The 26,011-nt window shown below is 38.3% G+C and overlaps 1 protein-coding gene across 1 annotated transcript in view; it reads left to right on the top strand.

Moving 5' to 3' along the window:
- The window catches only part of LOC103664907 (phosphatase and actin regulator 1-like), a 46,137-nt gene that overhangs the window by 16,198 nt on the left and 3,928 nt on the right, over positions 1-26,011 (top strand). Inside the window, exon 3 of the mRNA XM_040645121.1 lies at positions 25,630-25,776. Coding sequence (XP_040501055.1) covers positions 25,630-25,776 — 147 coding nt within the window. The remainder of the gene's footprint in view (positions 1-25,629; positions 25,777-26,011) is intronic.

Consider the following 26,011-nt stretch of genomic DNA (forward strand, 5'->3'; position numbering starts at 1 on the left):
AGTAAATAATCGACACTTTGATGGAGTAAAATCCATAAAAATGACGTAGGAGTGACTAACGTTTGGAAACACTGAACAAATAAACATAAAACACTAAGCAAAATGTCAAGTACCTAACATGCACTTAGTAAGTTTTAGCTCCTGTGTAATTATGCTTTAGTTTGGTCAAGCCCCTGAGGAAAATGGCAGGGCCTCCAGTTCCCCAGGAGAGACCTCCCACCCTGTCCCATGTCTGGTCTTTTCTGCCACTATTTATTCCTAATTCAGATTTCTAAGCCCTTTGAAAACGTGAGACAGTCTGAAAACACAGGAACAAGAAAAAGCAACAAAACTTTGATTTTTTTTTAAATCGAGTTGCTAAAAATCCCCAGAGAATTTTCTTTATGGTTGGACTGCTGGGTATTTTCGTCCTGCAAACTCTCTCAAAGCATTAGCTCCGCTGTTCTGATTTCCCCTGAATTTACAGCAAACTCTAGTTTATCAGCTTGTGGCTTCTAGGCGGCGATTGGCATAAGTCAGCACTTACCGAGGAATGAGAAAATCGATTTGGGAAAATCCGCTTTAAATCATATTTCCCTTCCTCCTTTTATTTTGTTTTGTTTTGAAACAAAACATGGTGATGTGAAGAAAGTGACATCAGAGACAAGGAAGCTAATTCTGACCCTGCCCTTAAATAGCCATGAGACTGGCTGTGCAAATAGCTGAATCTCTATGAGCCCTTGTTTCCCTGTTTGCAAAATTATAACAATGCTTGCAATATTATTGTCACAAGGACAAAATGACACAAAGGAATAACTTTAGATTAGTAGATTCTCAGTTTAAATAGTACATTCACAATAAATATTTGTTTAAGGAATGATAAATTGCCACAATAAGGAAAGGAAAGAACATTCATGGAGCAACTGTTTTGCGTCTTCAAGAAGCTCAGAGACAATATATATAATATAGTACAAAGTACTCTAATAGAAGCAAACACAGGATCTGAAAGGGGAAAGGAAAGAATTCAGAGAATTCTTTGTGGAAGACTTGATGCCAGAGTTTCATCCTAGAATTAGCACAATAGTGGGGCATTCCCTACAGAAAAAGCTAGTATGTATAGGTCTTTCCAGAAACAATTCAGTATGGCTAGATCAAAACGTACAAGAAGGTGAAGGTGACATCTGAGATTGGAGAAAAAAGCAGAGTTCAAGGAAAGGGATGTTGCATAGAAGATTAAGAAATTTGAAATCTGTAGGAAACAGAGCATTGTAAGGATTTCTAAAGCTGGGGCAGTTTCTAGGCCTGTTCATTTCAAATCTTGTTAGATATCAAAAACACACATTTTATAGCCCCGGCTCAGATGCACTGATCAGAATTTTAGGGAGTCAGGTATAGCAATCTGGATTTTTTTCTATTTTTAAGGGGTGTTTTGTCTTCTTTTTGCAGCTCCCAGATGCTTTGATGTAAATAGTATGAAGTCTAGAAGTTGAGACCCACTGACTAGCTTAATTATTCACTTTTAAAGTTATTTTCTAAGATTTTATATATTTACTTATTTTAGAGAGACAAAGCATGAGGGGGGAGTGGAGGAGGGGTACTGGGAGTGGGAAAAACAGACTTCCCGCTGAGCAGGGAGCCCCACAACACAAGGCTCCATCCCAGGACCCCAAGATCTTGACTTGAGCTGAAGGCAGATGCTTAACTGACTGAGCCACCCAGGCGCCCCTAATTCTTTACTTTTATGGATGAGGAAAATAGAGCCAAAAGAGGTAAATGAATTAAATGGAATAAAAATCCAAGATTATATTCATTTAAATTCACTATTTGTTGACCACTAACCATGTGCTGGGTATTCAAACTCAAAATAGAAAAACCCCTTGGCCTCAAGAAGAAATAAATGATTTCAGGCCCAAAAGATAAATGCTGGGAGAATATATACACTGTGAGTTTTGTAAGCACAGAGGAGGGCCCCCACATCAAACAGAAATACACGTGTGTGTTGGGGAGAGAGGGTAGATGTGTTTCCACATTAGCGTCCAAGAGGAGATGATGCTTAATCGGCCTTTGACTTAGACTGAAGTAGGAGAAAAAAAGAACATTCAGGGCAGTGCAAAATGGCTTGTGATAAGGCATGGACACATGAGGAGTATTATATGTTAAGGGACCATGTTACAGAATGAAAGGTATATTGGAAATACAGGGCATGGCAAGAAAAGAGACTAGAAGAGCAGGCAGCAGCCAAGGCATGAAGCATACTTAGTTAAGCAAGCTTAAAGGAATTCTAAACCTGATATGGAATGCACCAAAGAATCTAACACAGGGGAGAGCTGTTGTGAGATCTGTTTGTATCAAGACCACAGACATGGAAGACAGATTGGAGGGAGTAAGATTAGAAATACAGAAAGAGAAGCACCTGCAGTGATCCCAACAAGAAGTAAAGACTGTGTGAAAAGGGAACTGACTGAGTGAATTCAGCAGGGGAGAGGGATTTTAGGAATATTAAGAAAGTGCTTTCCAGATTATGTTGTGGTAGGGTGAGTAGACAGAAAGTCAGAGAGGGGTATTTCCAATGATCCCCAGATGTTTTATGTGAACCCACTGGGTAGATGATGAAGCTATTCACTGGGAGAGAAAATACAGGAAGAAAATCAAGATGGAGGGGAGAAAAAGATAAATTCAATTTAGAGTATACTAAATTTGGAAACCCTATAGAATACCCAGCCATAGATTACCAGTAGGGAAAAAATCTATAGGCTTAAGGCTTGATAGAGAGATCTTAGAAAACCATACAAAATATTCTATATGCCTATATAATTCCAAAAATAATGTCACTAACTGCTTTTACATCTGTCTCTAAATATGTAGTCCCACCGGGCCTTTAATTTTCCTTTCATATTTTCTTGGAGGACTGGGAGATGGTATAAAGGAAACATTTATTTTGTAAATTAAAAGTTTTCGCTCTAAGTACAATATTTTCTCTCTAGCACTAGTACTTAAAATTAATAGGCCATTTGAAATATTTACATAAACCAAATGTTTGAAGTTACCAATTATTATTTCAAATTCTGGCTTGTGTTTTCATAAGAAGCAAATTTTGAGTTAACACAAGATCGTCTAAAGAAAACAAGTTGTTTTTATCTTTTAAATAATCTCAATGCAGTTCAATCTCTTTACAGAAGTGTAGGCTCTAACAGAATGTTGCAAAAGAAGGGAAAAAAGAGATTCAGCTACAGCTGGTTAAAAATAGACCTTACTTTTCTTTTGAATCTACACAGTAAGATCTTTTGTTACATTTAGTTAATTATGTACTATTTGGTGACTGAATTATGTACTACTTGATCGGTGACAGGCAGAGAAAAAATGAGTTGACTTAGCCCAGTTCAATTGTCTCTGGAAAGCAAGACCACACTTCCAAACATTATCTGCCAAGACTGATTTTGACATTAGCCCCTAGTCTATGCTAGCTCAATAATCTGGGCATGCACATAGAAATTGCAAAAGGAAATGAGAAAGGGAAGATGACTCACATTTCATGGGTCATGGGTTTAGTATTTATTTTCTCATTTAGGCCCAGAAAGGGAAGTTTGTAGAAGTACTTGTTTATTATTCTCATTTTACAGATGAAGTAATCCATGTTTCCAATAATAAAGTAACTTCCCAAGCCCAGACAGCTGTTAAGAATGGAGCCAGAATAACGCTCTTGAATCTTTTGATTCTTCCTATTACATCTCATGGTCCTATATTATATTGGCAACCGTGGCCATACTAAGAAATATGTGCGATCATACATGATTCGTGTATTTCCACATATTCAAAGGCAGAATCTCAATATGATAAGATGCAAATGTGGCAATGAAGGCACTTTATGTAATTTTACTCTTAGATTCAACATTCTCAAGTGATTTTCACCTTTATTTATTTGAAAAAGTATCACTATGGGATGGTGAATCATCTCAGCCCTTCAGGTTGAATTATCCTAAGCCCTCATGGAAACTTATTCTCAAAATTCATTTCTCCCTCTCACTACCAACATAACACATAATAATTATAGAAATTTTAGAAAACATAGACAAACAACAAAACACACCAAACTCTCTGCATCATCCAAAAATAAGTACTCTCTACAACCTGTGAATATTCTTACATTCTTTTTTATACACATGAGCACACACACTTACACACATACATTTCCTTTTAACCTTAATCAAGCTCCTCAGCTTTATTACCTTTAATTTCCTCTGTCTGAATTTAAAACATAAGTAAATTCTTCATATCCTGGTGTAGTTGATTCTAACAAATGTAGGAAACAATCAGACACAGTTTGAGCTAAGAGGCAGAGGTCAACCATGCTTTGTTTTTGCGGAAAGGGTGACTTTGCCAGCTGGGTTGACGTTCCTGGCTCTGTTCTGCCATTATTTACTAGACAGAGTCTCTGACTAATACCCTGTGATCTGATCACTGTCATCAGGCCATCTGTAGACACAACAGAATGCAAATAAAATATCTACTGAATCTATATTCAGGCCTTCCTCTTCGACACGTACATTTAGGAATTTTTGTGTTTTTCCCCTTCCACCACCACAATATGTTTTTATTTTTATTACAACCAGATGTAGCACTTCGTTACATACCACGAGCAAGTGCCCAGATCTAATATTTCATTTAACAGTATAATGCCTACAATAATAGAACATTAGAACTAGGAGAGAATTAATTCAACTGGCTCATTTTACAGGTGATACAACTGAGGCTCAGGGGGGAAAAAATGAAAGAAAATGTGTTCAGTAAATTCCTGACAGATACCAGAAGCTATGCCTGTTTATTTCATTCAAAATCACATTGTTGCAACATTGTTGCCCGCCTACAATTTGTCAGGCTGTGTGTTAGCTGTTTTACATTTATTATATAATGTGTTATCCTCCCAAGGCCCAGGGAGAGTTTCTTTTCTATAGGAAATTAAAACTCTTCAGGATCACACAACTATGATGTGAACCATGCATGATTCCAAGATGAGTCTTTCTGACTCTGGTTTCCCCTCCAACATCCTGCCTTTCTGGAAAGAGGTGACATTGAAATCAGACATCTAGATAGTACAAGAGCAGAAACTAGAACCTAGTCCTCTACTATCTAGACCACCGCCCTTGTCTCTACAACTTGTTGTTGTACATGGAGCTCAAATGGGATTAAAGCCCATGGTATTTGCCTCTAAGATCACTTTGCAAATGACCAAGCCCAGCAGTTTGCCACACAAAGATACAGCCCGGTATACATCACCCTTTTTTACACTGAACGTGATTTAGAAATATTAGTACCTTTAGATTTCAAATTATGTCATTAATTAAAGCAACTCTATTGAAAATCAACCATGTAGAAAATACAAAATTAAAATAAATAAGGCTTCGCATCACCTGTGCTATTAAACACAATTGGAAAAGTGACTTGTATATCTGAACCGGGCATGTTCAACATTTAAGTAATAGAAAGCTATTTCAGTTTATGCCCAACTCAGTTCAACATACAAAGCCTGAAACACATTTTCCTTTTCTGCATCTAGCATGATTTAGCACCCAGCCCCCAGCCGCTCTGCACAGTATCTACTTTAAGAAGCTGAGAGGAAAGGAAGCAATGAACATTTGTTGCCCGCCTACCATTTGTCAGGCTGTGTGTTAGGTGTTTTACATTTATTACATAATGTTTTATCCTCCCAAGGCCCAGTGAGAGTTTATTTTATATCTAGTTTACATATAAAGAAACTGAAGCTTGGAGAGCTCACTAACTTTTTTCCAAGATCTAATAAGCATTAAGCTTGGGAATTATGCCAAGGTTTAATTGCGCAGTGACAGGCTCACTTGGAGCTGTCCGGTAATAATAGTTTTAAAATAATAAATGTTTATTGGGAATTTTCTTTGCCAAAGACTATACACATTCGCATGCTTGAATCCTCATAGCAATTCTAAACCATAGGTATCCGTAAGGCCCGTTTTATAGATGCACAAAGGGTAAGTGATTTGCATGAAATCGTACTACTTTTATTTTATTTTTAAAAAAACTTTTATTTAAATTCAATGTGATTAACATATAGTGTATTATTAGTTTCAGAGATAGAATTCAGTGATTCATCAATTGCATATAACACCCAGTGCTCATCACATCAATGCCCTCCTTAATGCCCATCACCCAGTTACCCCATCCCCCCACCCACCTTCCCTCCAGCAACCCTCAGTTTGTTCCCTATAGGTAAGAGTCTACAACTTTTAAGCATGGAACTTCAGCACAAAGTCAGGAAAGCTAGTCCCAAAGCCTGTGCTGCTAACCTTTATTTCATATTGTCTGAAAGGAAAATAATATCCACATCCTTGTGTTTATATATTCATACAAAGTGAAAATTACAACGCATCATAGGTGGACAGAGATGAAGAAAGAGGAAGATACTACATTGTCACAGTGGTACTGGATTGGGGATGGGAATAGAAACTTTCCAGCCACAGAGGATGGGCAGAGTTTAGACAGGCAAAGACAGCGAGAAGAAAAAGAAAGATTTTCCAGTGGAAAGATTTGTACTGTGATGTGATACTGTTTTCTTAATTTGTGTTTGGTCTTGTGTCTTAAAATCTGCTCACTGACCCATCACAGTGGTTGAGATTTGGGTTTTCTGACAGACCTAGATGGCATTTAAGTATGCATGATGGAGGCTCTAAGCCCATTGAGAAGCCACGTCTATTGTATTACTTACTTAGTGTTGGATATCAAATTACCCCAAACCTTAATGGCTTAGAACAACTAAAGTTTATCATCTCACAGTTTCTATAGGTCAGGAATTCCAGAGTATCTTAGCTCAGAAGTTGTGGCTCAGGACCTGAGGTGGTAGTCGGGAGGGATGTTGGCCCCTCAGCCAGAGGCGGCAGTCACCCGGATAGAGGAGGAGTTAAGATGGTGGAGGAGTGGAAGGACCCTGATCTTGCCTCCTCCCTGAACGGAAGAGAACTAGATAGGTACCAAATTATTCTGAACATCCAAGAAGTCAGTTGGAGGGCTGAGAGAACAAAAACTGCAAGTCTACAAGTAGAAAAGCGAGCACTTTCTGGAAGGTAGGAGGAGGGGAGTTGGGGGGGACGGATCTGTGGCAGCCGGGACAGGGAGGAAGCCTGCTTACGAGGCTACCGCGCGACGTATTAGAAGAGGCCGAGTGGAAAATCAGAACTTTTAAGTTCCCTACCGTGGAGGGCGTGCCTGAATGAAAGGTGCTCAGGTGGCGAAGAGACGCTGAATCCCAGGAGCGACGGGGTGGTCTGAGGATCCCCTGGGTGGCAGGAAGGGCGGGTGGCGCCAAGGTGCCGCGCTGTTCCCAGGCATAGGAGCTGGGAAGCCAGTGGAGAGCTGGGTCTTGGGCCGGCTTGCTGCTATCAACGGCAAACCGTGCTGCGCGTTTGTGGGACCGCTTTCCTGGGATGGCGGGCAAGCGTGGAAGACCCTCTCTTGGAGGCTGCGGGCATCCCTTAAATTTCGAGTTTAGAAACTCAGGCACCTGAGACAAAAAGGCTCAGACACGGGCAGGGTGAATGCAGGGTTCATTTGAAACTGAGGAAACAAATAGGGTGATTGACTGCTCTTCTGTGAAGGCTCATGGGAAGAGTGGGGGACCCGAATTTTCAGCTTGGGGGCCAGAGGGTAGGACGCCGCCATATTATCCCGCCCCTCAGTGCTGAAAGCTTTCAGGGAGCAAAACAGCACCACCTAGTGGAGGCCAGAGCAGTTTACAGCAAACTGCACCCTGAAGGTGCACTTCCACGGAGGCAAGTCCACCTGAGAATCAGCGCACCAGGCCCCTCCTCCAGAAGACCAGCACAAATAATGCACTCACGCCAACTTTGCAAAGCTTCAGCTCTAGGGGAAATAGGCTTGAGTTCGCTTTGTACTTGTATTCTTTATTTCTTTTATTTTTATTATGTTTTCATTTAGTCTCATATTTTCCAATTCCTTTTTAAATTTTTTATTAATTTTTAAAATTTATATATATATACTTTTCATACATATTTTTAAAATTTTTTTGTCTACTTTCATTTTATTTTATTTTTTATTTTGGGGATCTAAATTCTTTTAACAAGCAGACCAAAACACATCCAGGATCTAGTGGGGGGTTTTCTGGTTTTCTTGTTTTGTGTTTTTGTTTTTCTTGTTTTGTGGGGTTTTTTTTTCTGTCTTTTGTTTGCTTTTTGGGGTTTGGGGGTTTTGTTGTTGTTGTTTTTGTTGTTCTTTTTTCTCTTTCTTCTTTTCTTTTCTGGACTAAATGATGAGATGGAGGAATTCACCCCAAGAGAAAGAACGTGAGGGAGAACTCACAGCCAGGAATTTAATCCATACAGACTCAAGTAAGATGTCTGAACTAGAATTTAAAACAATAATTATAAGGATACTAGCTGGGCTTGAAAAAAGCATGAAAGACACTAGAGAATCCCTTACTACAGAGATAAAAGAACTAAAATCTAGTCAGGCTGAAATTTAAAATGCTGTAATTGAGATGCAAACACAAATGGAGGCCATAGAAACAGGATGGATCAAGTAGAAGAGCAAATCAGTGATATAAAAGATAAAATTATGGAAAATAATGAACCCAAAAAGATGAGGGAAAGAAAGGTAATGGACCACAAAGGCAGACTTAGAGAATTCAGTGACTTGGTAACATGTAGTAACATTGGTATCATAGGAGTCCCAGAAGATGAAGAGAGAGATAAAGGGGCAGAAGGTTTATTTGAACAAATTGTAACTGAAAACTTCCTAATCTGGGGTAGGACACAGACATCAAAATCCAAGAAGCACAGAGAATTCCCATTACATTCAGTAAAAGCCAGCCATCACCAGGGCATATCATATTCACAAAACACACAGACAAGGAAAGAATCCTGAAAGCAGCAAGGGGAAAAAAGGTCCTTAACCTACAAGGGAAGACAGATCAGGTTCGCAAGGAATCTGTCCACAGAGACTTGGCAGGCCAGAAAGACATGGAAGGAAATATTCAACTTGCTGAATGGGGAAGATATGCAGCCAAGAATTCTTTATCCACCAAGGCTATCATTCAGAATAGAAGGAGAACTAAGGAGTTTTCCAGACAAACAAAAACTAAAGGAGTTCGTGACTACTAAACCAGCCCTGCAAGAAATTCTAAGAGGGGCTCTTAAAGTGGGGAAAAAAGGACCAAAAGCAACAAAGACTAGACAGGACCAGAGAACATCACCAGAAACACCAAACTACAGGTAACACAATGGCACTGAATTCATATCTCTCAATAATCACTCTGAATGTAAGTGGACTAAATGTGCCAACCAAAGACATAGGGTATCAGAATGAATAAAAAAAACCAAGATCCATCTATATGCTGCCTACAAGAGACTCATCTGAGACCTAAAGACATCTGCAGATTGAAAGTGAGGGGATGGAGAATCATCTATCATGCTAATGGACATCAAAAGAAAACCAGAGTAGCCATACTTATATCAGACAAATTAGATTTTAAAACAAGACTGTAACAAGAGATGAAGAAGGGTACTATATTGTAATTAAGGTATCTATCCATCAGAAGATCTAACAATTGCAAATATTTATGCCCCCAACTTGGGAGCACCCAAATATATAAATAAATTAATAACAAACATAAAGAAACTCATTAATGGTAATACAATAATAGTAGGGGACTTTAACACCCCCATTTACAGCAATGGACTGATCATCTAAGCAGAAAATCAATAAGGAAACAATGGCTTTGAAAGACACTGGACCAGATGTTCTTAACAGATACATTCAGAACATTTGATCCTAAAGTAGAATACATGTTCTTCTTGAGTGTACATGGAACATTCTTCAGAACAGATCACATACAGGTCTCAACAAATAGAAAAAGATCAAGATCATACCATGCATATTTTCAGACCACATTGCTATGAAACTTGAAGTCAGCCACAAGAAAATATTTGGAAAGACCTCAAATACATGAAGGTTAAAGAACATCCTACTAAAGAATGAATGCGTCAACCAGAAAATTAAAGAAGAATTTAAAAATACATGGAAGCAGATGAAAATGAAAGCACAATAGCCCAAAACCTTTGGGATGCAGCAAAAGCAGTCCTACGAGGGAAGTATATTGCAGTACAGGCCTACCTCAAGAAGCAAGAAAAGTCTCAAATACACATCCTAACCTTACACCTCAATGAGTTAGAAAGGGAGCAAATAAAGCCTAAAGCCAGCAGAAGAGAAATAATAAAGATTAAGCAGAAATAAATTATAAACAAACAAACAAAAAACAGTGGAACAGATTAATGAAACTAAGACCTGGTTCTTTAGAAGAATTAATGAAATTGATAAACCCCTAGCCAGACTTATCAAAAAGAAAAGGGAAATGATCCAAATAGATAAAATCCCAAATGATAGAGGAGAGATCACAATCAACACCACAGAAATACAAACAATTATAAGAAAATGAAAAATTATATGCCAACAAACTGGGCAACCTGGAAGAAATGGACAAATTCTTAGAAAGTTACAAACTACCAAAAGTGAAACAAGAAGAAGTAGGAAATTTGAGCAGACCCATAACCAGCAAAGATATTGAATCCATTATCAAAAATGTCCCAACAAACAAAAGTCCTAGGCCAGATGGCTTCCCAAGGGAATTATAACATACATTTGAAGAGTTAATACCTATTATTCTCAAACTGTTCCAAAACATAGAAATGGAAGGAAAACTTCCAAACTCATTCTACAAAGCCAGCATTACCTTGATTCCAAAACTAGACGAAGACCCCACTAAAGGAGAATTATAGGCCAAATCCCTGATGAATATGGATGCAAAAATTCTCAACAAAATACTAGCAAAGTGAACTCACCATTACATTAAAAGAATTATTCACCATGATCAAGTGGGATTTATTCCTGGGCTGTAGGGGTGGTTTCATATTTGCAAACCAGTCAATGTGATACACCATATTTAAAAAAAGAAAAGATAGGAACTATATGATCCTGTGAAAAGATGCAGAAAAAGAATTTGACAAAATACAGCATCATTACCTGATACAAACCCTCCATAAAGTAGGGATAGATGGAACATACCACAACATCATAAAAACCATATACAAAAGACCCACAGCTAATATCACCCTCAATGGGGAAAAACTGAGAGCCTTTCCCCTATAGTCAGGGACAAGACAAGGATGTCCACTCTCACCATTACTATTTAACATAGTACCGGAAGTCTTGCCTCAACAATCAAACAACAAAAAGAAATAGAAGGCAACTGAATTGGCAAGGAAGAAGTCAAACTTTCACTATTTACAGAAGACATGATACTCTATGTAGAAAACCCAAAAAACTCAACCAAAAAATTACTAGAACTCATACATGAATTCAGCGAAGTCTCAGTATGTAAAATCAATGTGCAGAAATCTGCTGCATTTCTATATACCAATAACAAAGCAGCAGAAAAAGAAATCAATGAATCGATCTCATTTGCAATTGCACCAAAACCAATAAGATACTTAGGAATAAATCTAACTAAAGAAGCAAAAGTTCTATACTCTGAAATTATAGAACGCTTATGAAAAAAATTGAAGAGGTCTCAAAGAAATGGAAAAGCATTCCATGCTCATTGATTGGAAGAACAAATATTGTTAAAATGTCTATACTACCCAAAGCAATCTACACGTTTAATGCAATCCCAATCAAAATACCACCTCCATTTTTCACAGAACCAGAACAACAATCCCAAAATTTGTATGGAACCACAAAAGACCCCAAATAGCCAAAGCAATTCTGAAAAAGAAAAACAAAGCTGGAGGCATCATGATTCCAGATTTCAAGCTATATTACAAAATCGTAGTCATCAAGACAGTATGGTACTAGCACAAAAACAGACACATAGATCAATGGAACAGATTAGAGAACCTAGAATGGACCCACAACTATATAGTCAACTAATCTTTGACAAAGCAGGAAAGAATATCCAATGGGAAAGACAGTCTCTTCAACAAATGGTGTTAGGAAAACTGGACAGCAACATGCAGAAGAATGAAACTGGACCATTTCCTTACACCATACACAAAAATAAATTCAAAATAGCTGAAAGATCTTAATGTGAGACAGGAAACCATCAAAATCCTAGAGGAGACCACAGGAAGAAACCTTTGGCCTCAGCTGTAGCAGCTTCTAGACGTGTCACCACAGGCAAGGCAAACAAAAGCAAAAATGATCTATTGGGACTTCATCAAGATAAAAAGCTTCTGCACAGCAAAGGAAACAATCAACAAAACTAAAAGGCAGCCTACAGAATGGGAGAAGATATTTGCAAATGCCATATCTGATAAAGGGCTAGTATCTAAAATCTACAAAGAACTTACCAAACTCAACACCCAAAAAACAAATAACCCAGTTAAGAAATGGACAGAAGATATGAATAGACACTTTTCAAAAAAGACATCCAGATGGCTAACAGACACATGAAAAGATACTCAACATCACACATTATCAGGGAAATACAAATCAAACCATGATGAGATACCACCTCACACCTGTTAGAATGGCTAAAATTAACAACACAGGAAACAACAGGTGTTGGTGAGGATGTAGAGAAAGGGGAATCAGTCCTCTTGCACTGTTGGTGGGAATGCAAACTGGTGCAGCCACTCTGGAGAACAGGATGGAGGTTCCTCAAAATGTTAAAAATAGAACTACCCTACAATCCAGCAATTGCACTGATAGGTATTTATCCAAAGCATAAAAAAATACACATTCAAAGGGATACATGCACCCCGATGTTTATAGCAGCATTATCATTAATAGCCAAACTATGGAGAAAGCCCAAATGTCCACTGACTGATGAATGGATAAAGAAGATGTGATACACACACAGGCACGCACGCACACGCACACACACACACACTGTAATATTACTTAGCCATCAGAAAAGAATGAAATCTTGCCATTTGCAATGACATGGATAGAGCTAGAGAGTACTACGCTAAGTGAAATAAGTCGGTCCGAGAAAGACAAATACCATATGATTTCACTCATATGTGGAATTTAAGAAAGAAAACAAGAGCACATGGGAAGGGGGGAAAGAAGAAAAGGAAAGAGGGGAAAAGCCATAAGAGACTCTTAATGATAGAGAACGAACTGAGTTGTTGGAGGGAGGGAGGTGGGGGATGGACTAGATGGGTGATGGAGATTAAGGAGGGCGCTTGTGATGAGCACTGGGTGTTGTATGTAAGTGATGAATCACTGAATTCTACTCCAGAAACCAATATTGCACTGTCTGTTAACTACCTAAAATTTAAAACAAAACAAAACACCCTCCCCCCAAAAAAGCCCCTGCAGTCATCCAAAGGCTTGACAAGGGCTTCCAAGGTGGCTCACTCAGGCGTCTCAGTCCTTGCCTCATGAGCCTCTCCCTAGGCTTCTTGCGTGGGTTCCCCCATGACACTCCAGCTGGCTTCTTTCAGAGCAAGAGACCCAAAGATAAAGCAAGGTAGAAGCCACAATGTATCTTATGACCTCACTTTGGAAATGATACACCATCACTTCTAGCATATTCTAGTGGTCACAGAGACCAACCTTGATATGGGAGAGGACTACAAAAGGGTATGAATTCCAGGAATTGGGGGTCATTGGGAGCCACCTTGGAGGCTGGCTATCACAACACAAACTTTTACAGGAGACGAAAAATTTCAAAAGAAGTAAAAAACATGGCAGATGTTGCTAATATATCTCAAAGCCTCAAGGGATTTTAAAATTAGGTACGATTTTACAAAAAACAAAATGTAGTCCCTCTGGAGAAGAAGCCACTATGCCAATGTTAAGGTAGCTATTAAATTGTCTTGAGTCCATCTTTATCCAGGTATTAATTCAAGAAATGCCAAATATTAAAGCTTTGAAAGAAGAGTCAGAACAAAGTCAATGTTAGACCCATATTATTATAGGAAACACAGCTGGCCTGAATGCCAGACATGGAGCCATCTCTTTGGGAAGCCACCACCTTTGGGGCCTGTAGAATTCAAAATTCCATAGTTCTATTCTCATAGGCTAAGATGGTAATGATGGACCTCCGAAGCTGTGCAGTGTGAAAGACCTGAATTAGGGCCAGTAAGCACTGTGAGGCTGGAACTCTAGGCAGCAATTATAAAAGCAAGGCAGCCACCCACTCTCCTTCGTGGGCCTCACAAAATTAGCCAGAAAGAAAGGAGGATTCTCATCAGAACTTTGTAGAGTGGATAGCTCATTTAATGGTAAGTTTAGGCAGAGAGAGCCAAGATGTACCAATAACAATTCCACAGATTCTGGGTTTTCTAGCAAAGTATGCATATTTATAGAAAAGAACAAATGTCTCAGCAGCTACTTACTAAATTTAGTTATAATGAAAAGCCCAAAAGTCTTTCTGGGATATTTTTGTTAAATCTATTTAAAATATATGTTACTAATGCAAACTTTTAGGGTTGATATTGCCATTAATAACACTGATCCTTATCATTTACATTTTGTGTTTTCTACATGAATGATTTTGAATAACATCACTGTAGTTACTGACATCATACTCATTTTATTTGTTTACTTATTTATTTTTGGAGAGGGAGGGAGGGGGGGCGGGGAGAGGAAGAGGGAGAGGGAGAGAATCTTAAGTAGGGTCCAGGCTCAGCATGGAGCCCAAGGAGGGGCTCTGCCTCACAACCCTGAGATCATGACCTGAGCTGAAATCAAGAGTTGGACCCTTAACCAACTGAGTCATCCAGGTGCCCTGGCATCATACTCATTTTAATTGTGGGGTGAAAATGTTCTTGTATTTTTGACTCATGTTAGGTATGCAAAATACTGATATATATACTTTATCTATACAGCCCAGATTCTTAATCTGCTTGACTCCTCTATCAATCAATCAATTTTTAAATTGCAGGACAGAGTACCCTTGAAAATCAATACTGTATTTATCCACAGCCTGTGTGAATAACTGACAATGACAATTTTTCAGAAAGATTGAAAGTAAGGCTGGCACTTCATCTCTAGTCCTTGGAAACTCTTCTAAATAGAAAGAAACATGCGTTCACTAGTACCTTCTAAGTGTTATTAGAAAAAAAACTTACAGAAAATTTGCAAAAACAAAATAGTACAAGCATACTTTTATGTACCTTTACTCAGATTCACCTATTGATAATATTTTATCCTATTTGCTTATCATTTGCTCTCTTGCCTCTATATTTATCTATCGACCAGTTGATCGATTGATTGTTCTATCCAGAGAGGAACGTAAAAGTATATATTTATACTGGGGGGGGTAGGAGAAGGACGGAAAGAGAATATATACATGCAGTTGTGTGTGTTTGATTTTGTGTGTGTATATATGTACATACATTTTTTTCCTAAGCCATCATGACCCTTTATCCCTAATACTTTACTGTGTATTTCCTAAGAATAGAAATAGGATAGCCTCTTTCATAACCACAGCACAGCTGTCAACTTCAGTACATTTAACTTTGACACTTAAATTGTTTTTAAAGTTTTTATTCAAATTCCAGTTAGTTAACATACAGTGTAATATCAGTCTCAGGTGTACAATATAGTGATTGAACACTTCCATACAACACACGGTGCTCATCACAGGTGCACTCAATCCCCATCACCTATTTCACTCATTCCCCCACCCACCTCCCCTCTAGTAATGATCAATTTGTTCTCTATAGTTAAGAATCTCTTTCTTGGTTTGCCTCTCTCTTTTTTTTTTCTATGCTCATTTGTTTTGTTTCTTAAATTCCACATAAGTGAGATCATATGGTATTTGTCTTTCTCTAACTTATTTCACGTAGCATAATACCCTCTAGTTCCATCCATATCATTGCAAATGGCAATATTTCCTTCTTTTTATGGCTGAATAATATTCCCTTCTATAAATATACACATCTTCTTTATCCATTCATCAGTTGATGGACACTTGGACTATTTCCATATTTAGTTATTGCAGATAATGCTGCTATAAACATCAAGGTGCATGCATCCCTTTGAATTAGTATTTTTGTATCCTTTGGGTAAATGCCTATCAGTGCAATTGCTGGATCGTAGGGTGGTTCTATTTTTAACATTTTGAGGAACCTCCATATTGTTCTCCAGAGTGGCTGCACCAGTTTCCATTCCCACCAACAGTGTAAGAGGGTCCCCTTTCTCTGCATCCTCATCAGCACCTGTTGTTTCTTGTGTTGTTGGTTTCAGCCAGTCTAACAGGTGTGAGGTCATATCTTATTGTGGTTTTGATTTCCCTGATGATGAATGATGTTGAGCATCTTTTCATGTGTCTGTTGGTCATGTGTATGTCTTCTTGAGAAAAATATCTCTTCATATCTTCTGCCCATTTTTAATAGGATTATTCAATTTTGGGGTGTTGAGTTTTACAAGTTCTTTATATGTTTCTGGATACTAACCCTTTATTAGATATGTCATTTGCAAAGATCTTCTCCCATTCAATAGGTTGCCTTTTAGTTTTGTTGTTTCCTTCACTGTGCAGATGCTTTTTATTTTGATGTAGTCCCAGTAATTTATTTTTGTTTTTCTCCCCCTTGCCTCAAGAGACATATCTAGAAAGAAGTTGCTGTGGCCAATGTCAAAAAGGTTACTGCCTGTGTCCTCCTCTAGAATTTTTATGGTTTCATGGCTCACATTTAGGTCTTTAATCCAGTTTGAATTTATTTTTGTGTATGGTGTAAGGAAATAGTCCAGTTTCATTCTTCTGCATGTTGCTGTCCAGTATTCCTAACACCATTTGTTGAAGAGACTTTCTTTCCCATTGTATAGTCTTTCCTGTTTTGTAGAAGATTAATTGACCATAGAGTTGTGGGTCCTTTTCTGAGTTTCCTGTTCTGTTCTATTGATCTATGTGTCTATTTTTGGGCCAGTGCCATACTGTTTTGATCACTAAAGCTTTGTAATATAATTTGAAGTCTGAAATTGTGATGCCTCTAGCTTTGCTTTGCTTTTTCAAGGTTGCTTTGGCTATTTGGGGGTCTTTGTGGTTCCATACAAATTTTAGGATTGTTCCAGCTCTGTGAAAAATGTTGTTGGTATTTTGATAGGGATTTCACTGAATGTGTAGATTGCTTTGGGTAATATAGACCTTATAACCAGGTTTGTTCTTCCAGTCTATGAGCATGGAATGTCTTTCCATTTCCTTGTGTCATCTTCAATTTCTTTCATCAATGTTTTATAGTTTTCAGAGCACACTTCTTTCACCTCTTTAACACTGATACTTTAGTCTGTTCTTTGAATTTCAATTTTCTCAGCTGATCACAGAATGTCCTTTATAGCACTTTTTCCCTGCAAGACAGGATCTAGTCTAGAGTCAGTTCAGTCTAAGATCTGACTCCAGTACGGAGTCCTGTTTAGGGTCAGGTATCTTTTACCTCCTTTTATCTGAAAATTTTCAAAGCCTTAATTTGTCTTTTAGAACAATGGCTTTTTTTTTTTTTAAATACAATTCCCCTTCCCCCTTTTTAATAAACACTTCTTACTTTTGAGGTTGTGTGACATTTCCTCATCGTTCTACTCAGGTTATGCATTCTGGACCGGAACACTCCAAGAGTAATGTCATGTTCTGTAGGTATCACATCTGGAGTCACCCAATGTCCATTTGTCCCTCTGTGGTGATGATAATTTTGATTGCCCAGTCAAGGTGTTTTCTGATTTCTTCCTTGAAACTAATAAATCTGTGGGGAGAAATTTTAAGATCATGAAGATATCATCATCAAAATTTCCTCCTAGACTTAGCATCTATTATGAATCCTTGCTTGATCTTGATTTTTTTTCTTGTTTGATCTTTGTTACAATGGCTGCAAAATGATGATTTTGTAACTCCTGCACTCCTTCTGAACTGAGGTGTCAATTCTCTGCATTCTACTGGAAGCAAGAGTCCTCCCCTTTCCTGCATTTACTTATGTAGTTATTTATCCAATTATTATCCATTTTATCCACTTATCTATTTATGATTAGACTAATGAATACCTATTATTAATAATTCATCATTCATTAGTGGACTTAATTATTTTTTGTGCTCACATTGTTCCAGATTTGGCCAATGCAAACCCACTTCAAGCTGGCTCCTGTGTTGTGACATACCTCTTAATTTGGGGGAATGCTGCCTTGTTTTGGCATAACAAGAAGCCTACTCTCATCATTCTTTCATTATTCCTTATATGCATTTCCAATCTAGTTATTTGTTCTTGTTTTTAATGCAGCACAGAATGCTGTGGATAGAATACTTAAAAGATCATGGTTATAAAAAACAGATGTCATGATAGCCTAAAACGAAAGCTGAGACAGAAAAAAAAAAAAAACCTACAGAATTTTGGGGTAGTGGAATGTTGATAATCACAAAGATGCCCAAGTCATTAGGAAACTACGTAATAAGATCTAATTAAATTGTTATTAATAGTGTGGATTCGTAAATATTTGGTACTTAAATGCAATGATTATCATATTTATTTGTGCATATTAATAAGCTGGAAGATTTTTTAACTTAAAAAAGAGCTTGTGCATTTATTTTTAAATTGATAAAGTTGGTATCAAATAACTACAAAACTCCACATACTATAATATTTTCCAGGATATATTTGTTTAAATAATAATATAACTGTTTTATTTCTAAATGTGTAGTAAGTGGAGACTAGCAAATTTTTATTAAAGTAAGCACAATTCTGTGAGCTGAAAGTTTTCTAAAATTTATTTTTTAGTAGTATGTAATATATATATAGTGATGTAAACAAATATACAATGTATAACGTAATGAACTTTTACAAAAGTAATCACTTTTTCTAAAACTTATAATCACCACTCAAGTCAAGAAACAGAAAGTTTCCTTTGTGACCCCTCCAAGACATTATCTTTCTAATTAACCACTTATTGCTGTATATTAGCTTTATTTATTTTTCTTGTGCTTCACATAAGTGGAATATACAAATATTCATACAATGTATAAATCTGGCTTCTTTTGTTCAACATTATGCCTAAGAGATTCATCTATCTTGTTGCTTATAGTGATAATTTGTTCTTTTTCATTTTCATGAAGTATGACATTGTAATGAAGATATTACAATCATTTTTGAAATATTTTGCTTTTGATGGCCATTTGGGTTATTTCCAGTTTGGGGCCATTATGGATACATCTGCCATGGACATGCATGTCCATGTCATAGGGTATTTGTGTGTTTACCTATATTTATGCATACTGTGTGTGTAAACGGCTTTCCAGAGTGGTTTTACAAGCTTACATTCTCACCAGCTTTCATGAGAGCTCCAATTCTTCCACATCCTCACCAAAACTTGGCATTGAATGACTTTAAAGTTTTAGCCAAATTGTTGGATGTGTAATGATATGTCATTAAGGTTTTTATTTGCCTTTACCTTTAAGTAATGATTCTGAGCATCTCTTCTCATGCTTATTGGACATTTGAATTTTCTTGTTTGAAGTGCCTATTCAAGTCTTTTGCCCATTTTTTAAAAAATATTGAGTTGTGCTATCTGTCTTTTCATTATTGTTTTAGAGTTTCTTTATATATTCTGGTTCCAAGTCCTTTGTCATATACAAATCTGAAAATATCTTCTCCCATCCTCTGGCTTGCCTTTCCACTCCCCTAATATCTTTTCCTTATTTTTTTTAAAGATTTTATTTTATTTTTTTAGAGATTTTATTTATTTATTTATTTATTTATTTATTTGAGAGATAAAGAGAGAGCACAAGCGGGAAGAGGAGCAGAGGGAGAAGCTGACTCCCCACAGAACGGGGAGCCCGATGGAGTGGGGCTCCATCCCAGGACCCTGGGATCATGACCCAAGCCAAAGGCAGATGCTTAACTGACTGAGCCACCCAGGTACCCCTAAGATTTCATTTTTAAAGTAATCTCCACACTCAACATGAGGCTCAAACTCACAATCTTGAGATCCCAAGATCAAGAGTAGCATGCTCCACTGATGGAGCCAGCCAGGTGCCCCTGCCTTTTCTTTATTTAAGACCACTGCATGTAGTTTATTTTTACTAAATTGTTGAATATATGAGCATAAAGATGTTTGTAGTATTCTCTTATTATCCTTTTAATAGATATGGGATCTATAGTGATTACCCCTGTTTGAATTCTGATATTGGTAATTTGTATGCTCTCTATTTTTATCTTTGTTATGTTTGCTAGAAGTTAATCAATTTTTTTTAAGAATGAGCTTTTTGTTCCATTTACTTTTTTATTTTTCCATGTTTTCAATTGCACTGACTTCTGATCTTATCTTTATTAGTTCCTTCCTTCTTCTTACTTTAGATTTATTTTCCTCTTCTTTTTCTAAGTTCTCAATGTAGGATTATTGATTTGAGAATTTCCTCTTCTCTCATATGGACATTTAGTGTGCTATAAATTCCCCTATCAGCACTGTTTCAGCTGCATCCCACATATTTTGGTATGTTATACTTTTAGTTTTGTCTTGTGATGAACAAAAGTTCTTAATGTTAGTAGCAGCAACATGCCTGCTTATTCTTTTATTGTTAGTGCTTTTCATGTCCTGTTTAAAAATCTTTGCTTAGGTCATAAAATATACTTCTATGAAAAAATTTTCTTCTAGAAACTTTATTGTTTACCTTTCACACTTAGGTCTATGATCCATTTGGAATTGAATTTGTATATGGTGTAAGATAGGGATTAAGGTTTGTTTTCCACCATATGAATATCTAAGTGACCAAGCACTATATGTTGAAAAGTCCATCTTTCCCTCACAATACTGCAGTGGGATTCTCGTCATAATCAGGTGGCTGTTTACATATGGGTCTACTTTTAAATTCTCTGTTCTCTTCCATTTGTCTAATTATCTTACTTTGTTTTTGAATTCTATACCTTTATAGTAAGTTTTGATATCTTCTACTGTAAGTCCTCCAACTATTTTCTTTGTCATGATAAGGCTAGTCTTATCCCTTTGCATTTTCATACAAATTTTAGAATCAGCTTGTCAATTAAAAAAAAAAGCTTGAATTTTAACTGGAATTTCATTGAATCTTTAGATCAATTTGAAGAGACTGATGCCTTTACATAGTGTGTCTTTTAATCCATGAGCATGAGAATGGTTTAGTCATCCTTCCTCATTTATTCAGGTCTTCTTAATTTCTTTCAGGTTGTAGTTTTTCATGTAGAGGTCCTGCTCGTCTTTTGTGAGATTTGTTCATAGGTATTTGATGGTTATGATACTTCTGTAAATGGTTCTTTTTAAGTTATATTTTCTAATTTTGTCAGTATGTTGAAACAAAATTGATGTTTTATACTGCTATTGTATCAGTGATGTTGTCAAATTCACTTATTATTTCTAACAGTCTGGATTCTTATAGATTCTAAATGTACACTATCATAACATTTATGACTAATCACAATTTTATTCTTGTTTTCCAATCACTATATCTTTCTAATTTCTTTTCTTTTACTTAAGTCACCGCATTGACCAAGACCTCCAGTATAATGTTGAGTAAAAGTGGTGAGAATGGACAAAATTAGGAGCCTTTTGAAAATCTATGTACCCAGGTCTCATCCCCTCAAAATTCAGTAGGTCCAGGTTGGGGGTCTTGAAAAATCTACAACTTTAACAAGTAGTCTAGGTGATATAAATGTAGGGGTATCCTAAAAACACACTTTGAGTAATATTTTTAAAGCTTCACTCACCTGAAGTGTTTTATTGATTAGGATGGAATATTGCTCTCTTCTTTCTTCCTTCTCTTCCCACCTTCATCTTCTTCCATGCTAGCAATGGATGTATAAAATGTTACTTTTTTGAGCACCCTATTTTGCTGCTTCTCTTTCTCTGTCACTAGGTCTGGATATAACATGCCTGTATGGGTCTTCAGTGTTAAAATGTTGACTGGCTTTAGAAAAGAAAAAAATCCTTATCCTGAGTCAGCAGTCCTACTCAAAAAGAAGCAATCTTTTTTAAAAAAAGTAATTCAAAAGTTGTTGAGATCACAGTTGAATTCAGTTCTTTCTATATACACGCCCACGCCCACACATGCACACACACAAACAATCATATGGGTGTTGCCACATGATGGAAACAGTATGAAGGAAAAAAAAAACACATTCTAAAGGATGCACAGTTGTATAAAATAAACTTGAATAATATGAAATCACTTGAGAGAAATATGGATACCATGTGGTTTCCTAAATATGGCTAGATCCAAATCAAAGGAACAATGTATTTTCTTAGATTAAGAGACAAAATATGCCATGGAAGGAAGAAGAGATAGAAAAATAGCTGCAAATATAGAGTGTTAGAGCTAGGCAGGGCCTTAAGATCATGTTAGCTGACCCTGCCATTTTTATAGCTGAGGTGACAGAATTCCAACCTGGTAGAGTAAGTGACTTGCCCACTGTTACTTGGTGAGGTAGTGGTAGTACTGGGCCCAGCACCCAGCACCAGAGCTTCCACCCCAGAGCTTCTTGCCTGATGTCACCCAGAGAGTTTATGGTAAGAGATCACGTACATGAAAGGAATTCCAGAGAATAAAGAATGTGGATACATTGGGACAAACCCACAGAAGTGAGTCCTTCATACAGCATAGGAAGGAGCTACATGAAATGGGATCAATTTTGTGAACACATTGTAAGAAAGATGTAAGAAAGGAGGCAGAGTGAAAAGGGAATGGGAAAAACTAGATAAGACAAAACAGTAAATTAGGGAAGTCAAAAAATGGAAGATAATAGTCAGAAATAAAAATATCATAAAATAATTCAAGAACATGTACACAGATGTAATATTTTTATGTCGCTTTTGCCGAAAGTGTATCTATCTAGAATTATTTCAATAATAAAATGTCCATAACGAAATTTTATGAAACTACATTTAGACTCCTTTAAAGAAAGGTACATCTAAAGTAATGGCAATGTTAAGTTCTTAATCTTCTAAAATGCTGAAAGAAGAAGATCTAGAAATCCAAAGATGTACTTCTCTATATCAAGAACCATTAAATGTAAAATCAAAGATACACACGGAAGGCTAAGGCTAGGTGTTTCTTCAAATGACTCTATTGGGTTTTGTTTTTAAGACATGGTTGAAGAATGAAAATACAAGGGGGTGGGGAATCCCAAATATTTTGATCAAGTGGCACTGCCTTAATTCAAAGAGTGGTAGAGTTTTTACAGTATTCAGAAGTGTTGGACTTAATTTCCTTACGTTTGCACTTCCTTAAGAGCCTGAACCTAAATGTTACAATCATAATATTGGTTTGCAGCCTGACTAGCCATGTAAAAGCATTAACCTTCATGGTTCACTTGATGAGCCAAAGACTCCTGTTGTGCCTCCTGGGAGAGGAGGCATCCATTTTTAATCTATGTTTAACAGAGATAAACGGGACATAATCTTGAGGCAAATGTCATAGAAAAGTGAATTTTAAGTGTGGCTAGTCAACCAAATACATATACTTAGCAAATCAATATACCAGTTAAGGACACAGGATTTAAAATCTGGCAGATATGGGTTTGGTCCCCTGTTCACTCCTTATTACTCATGTAACAACTCCTTCTTTTCTCTTCTCTCCTTCCTCCCTCCCTCTCCTTCTCTCCTCCCTTCTTCTGTTAAAAAATACCTATTGAGCATTTACTATGTACTGGGCTCATGCCATAGACTAGTGGGCCAGTTATCTGACATTGCTGAGGGAGAACATAGAAAGTTTATAGGGAAGAAATGTGTGGTGTGTGACACAAGCAGAGGTGCAGATACAGGTGTGAGCAGGACTGGGACAAATCTGAGCAGACTGGAAGCAAATAATGGGGGATGAGTTTGGAAAAACCTGTTAAAGTCAGATTGTGAAGGGCTCTGCATGCCAGGATAAGCAATTTCAAATTAACTACGCAGATAATTGGCAAATAATTAGAAATTGAAGGATTCCGGAGGAAGTCTAGTACAGAAAGCCAAAGGAGGAAACTACTTCAAGAAGAACAGTTTACTACTGAGCAGACAAGAAAGATGGATTTAACTGTTAAAAGGATATGCTGACCTTTAAAATAACTTTGTTTGGGTAGTGGGGATAGAACCCAGTGGTGGGAATGAAAGAGGGGATTGGCAGTGAAGACATGGAGCGTGTGGAGCGAGAGTTCCACTGGAAGCTTAAGCAGAATGGGAGGGAAATAGTCTGATAGAGACTGAGGAGGCAGCGAGGCCAAGGGCAGCTGTATTTTTCCTAAGATGAAGAGTTACCAGCTATGTGTGAAGTAGAAAGACCTGTGTGGAGAGACTGGAGATTCTAGGGTGCAAGAGTTCGAACTGACAGCCAAAGTGCAGAGGGAAGTCTTGCAGAGCTGGGGCAGCACTTCTTCCTCTGAAATGGAAGGGTATGACTTGACACTGAGATCTCCTTTGTAGCAGGGAGGGAATCAAGGCACCGTTTATCTGTGTACTCCAGGTGAGCTCTTATTAGAAAGGAGAGTGGCAACATCAGGCCACAAAAAAGACCAAGTGACTGAGGCTATAGAAAGACAAACATCAAAGAGTTTAGCCCATCAATAGATTCAGTAGGAGCATCAAAACATTCTGATTCACACTCCAGAAACCTTTCTACTTCCTTCGCTGCTGTATAATGTGGGAAGGTGGCAGTGCAAACATTCAAAGAAATGTAAAGTGCCCTTGATCCTCACCTCAGTGGTACAGGGCTATAGAGACTACAGGTCCACTGCAAAGACCATTATTTGTCCCCGAAGTCACCAAATAAAGAGAAAGTTAAAGGTTAAAATGAATGGGTATTTATGGAGACATAAACACATCCTAGAAGTTAGTGACTGTAAAAAGAGGGTCACTCAATGCTGTGTGAATATGCCTAGTCTACATTCAAAGTATCAACTCCAAAAACTTTATTGCCAAACCGCTCCCAAACTTGTATATACTTTTCCTCTACCCTCCGCCTCCAGGGTTCAAGGGGGCGATAATACAGCTCCTGAGGATTGCAGATCTGGTTGCATCTTTATTTGAGCTCCGGGTTGGGAAAGAGGGAGCGGAGGGGTACCCTGGGTGTAGTGCCCTTCTCCATGACCACTGGGAGCTTGCACTCCAGCAATAATAATTCCACGCAAGAAAAGCTGAAGTTGGTATATCTGGCCAGGCATCCTCAGTCTAGAGAATCCTGTGGGTTAAGGAGACCCTAGTGTGCACTTGAAAAGCAGAGTAAGTGCGTTTGGCGGGAGAGGGCACAGTGCTGACTGGGCATCTTTGCTTTGGAGTCTTCCCTTTCGCATCAGCCTATCTGTGCCAACAGCTGAAAACTGGGGCTGCGGGCAGGAGGCGGGGTGTCAGTCGGGAACACTGACCCATTGGCCCTGTGGCTGCAAGAGGAGTTAGGGGAGCCCTGGGAGCAAGCCAGGGATAGCCTGATCTCTGCTCCAGTCCACAAATCCTTAACGGATTTTCTTTCTCTCCCTTCACCCTTTTCTCTCCTTTGCTCTCTTTCTTTCTCTCTCCCTCTTTTTTTTTCCCTTTTCCCCCTCTTTTCCCCCTCCCTCCCCGTCCCCTTCCCTTCCTCTCCCATCCCCCTTCCCCTCCCCCTCCCCGTGTGTGCGCCTCTTCCTTTCCCCTCCTCCCCTTTTCCGCCTCTCTCCCTCTCTCTCTCCATCTCCTTCTCCCTCTCAGCTCGCCGGGCGACCCTGCTCCTGCCTCCCACATTAATGGCGGCATCTTCGGAGGATGATATAGACCGGCGGCCCATCAGAAGAGTCCGCTCCAAGAGCGACACGCCGTACCTCGCCGAAGCCAGGATCTCCTTCAACCTAGGGGCAGGTAAGGACGACCCTCTCGCCTTACTCTCTCCCCCACACGGCTTCCTCGCTTCCCTTCCCTCCTCTCTGGCTGGCTCAGCCCCCTGCCTCTCCTTGGGTGTCCCCCTCCCGGCAGTGCCCTGCCTCCCGCCCCCCTTTCCACCCAGCCGGGCGCCGGGCTCGCTCACTTGCTCTTTGTGTCGCCGGTATTCGGAGGGTGTGTGTGTGTGTGTGTGTGTGTGTGTGTGTGTGTGTGT

The sequence above is a fragment of the Ursus maritimus genome, unplaced genomic scaffold, assembly GCF_017311325.1.
Source record: "Ursus maritimus isolate PB19 unplaced genomic scaffold, ASM1731132v1 scaffold_30, whole genome shotgun sequence".
NCBI classification, from domain to species: domain Eukaryota; kingdom Metazoa; phylum Chordata; class Mammalia; order Carnivora; family Ursidae; genus Ursus; species Ursus maritimus.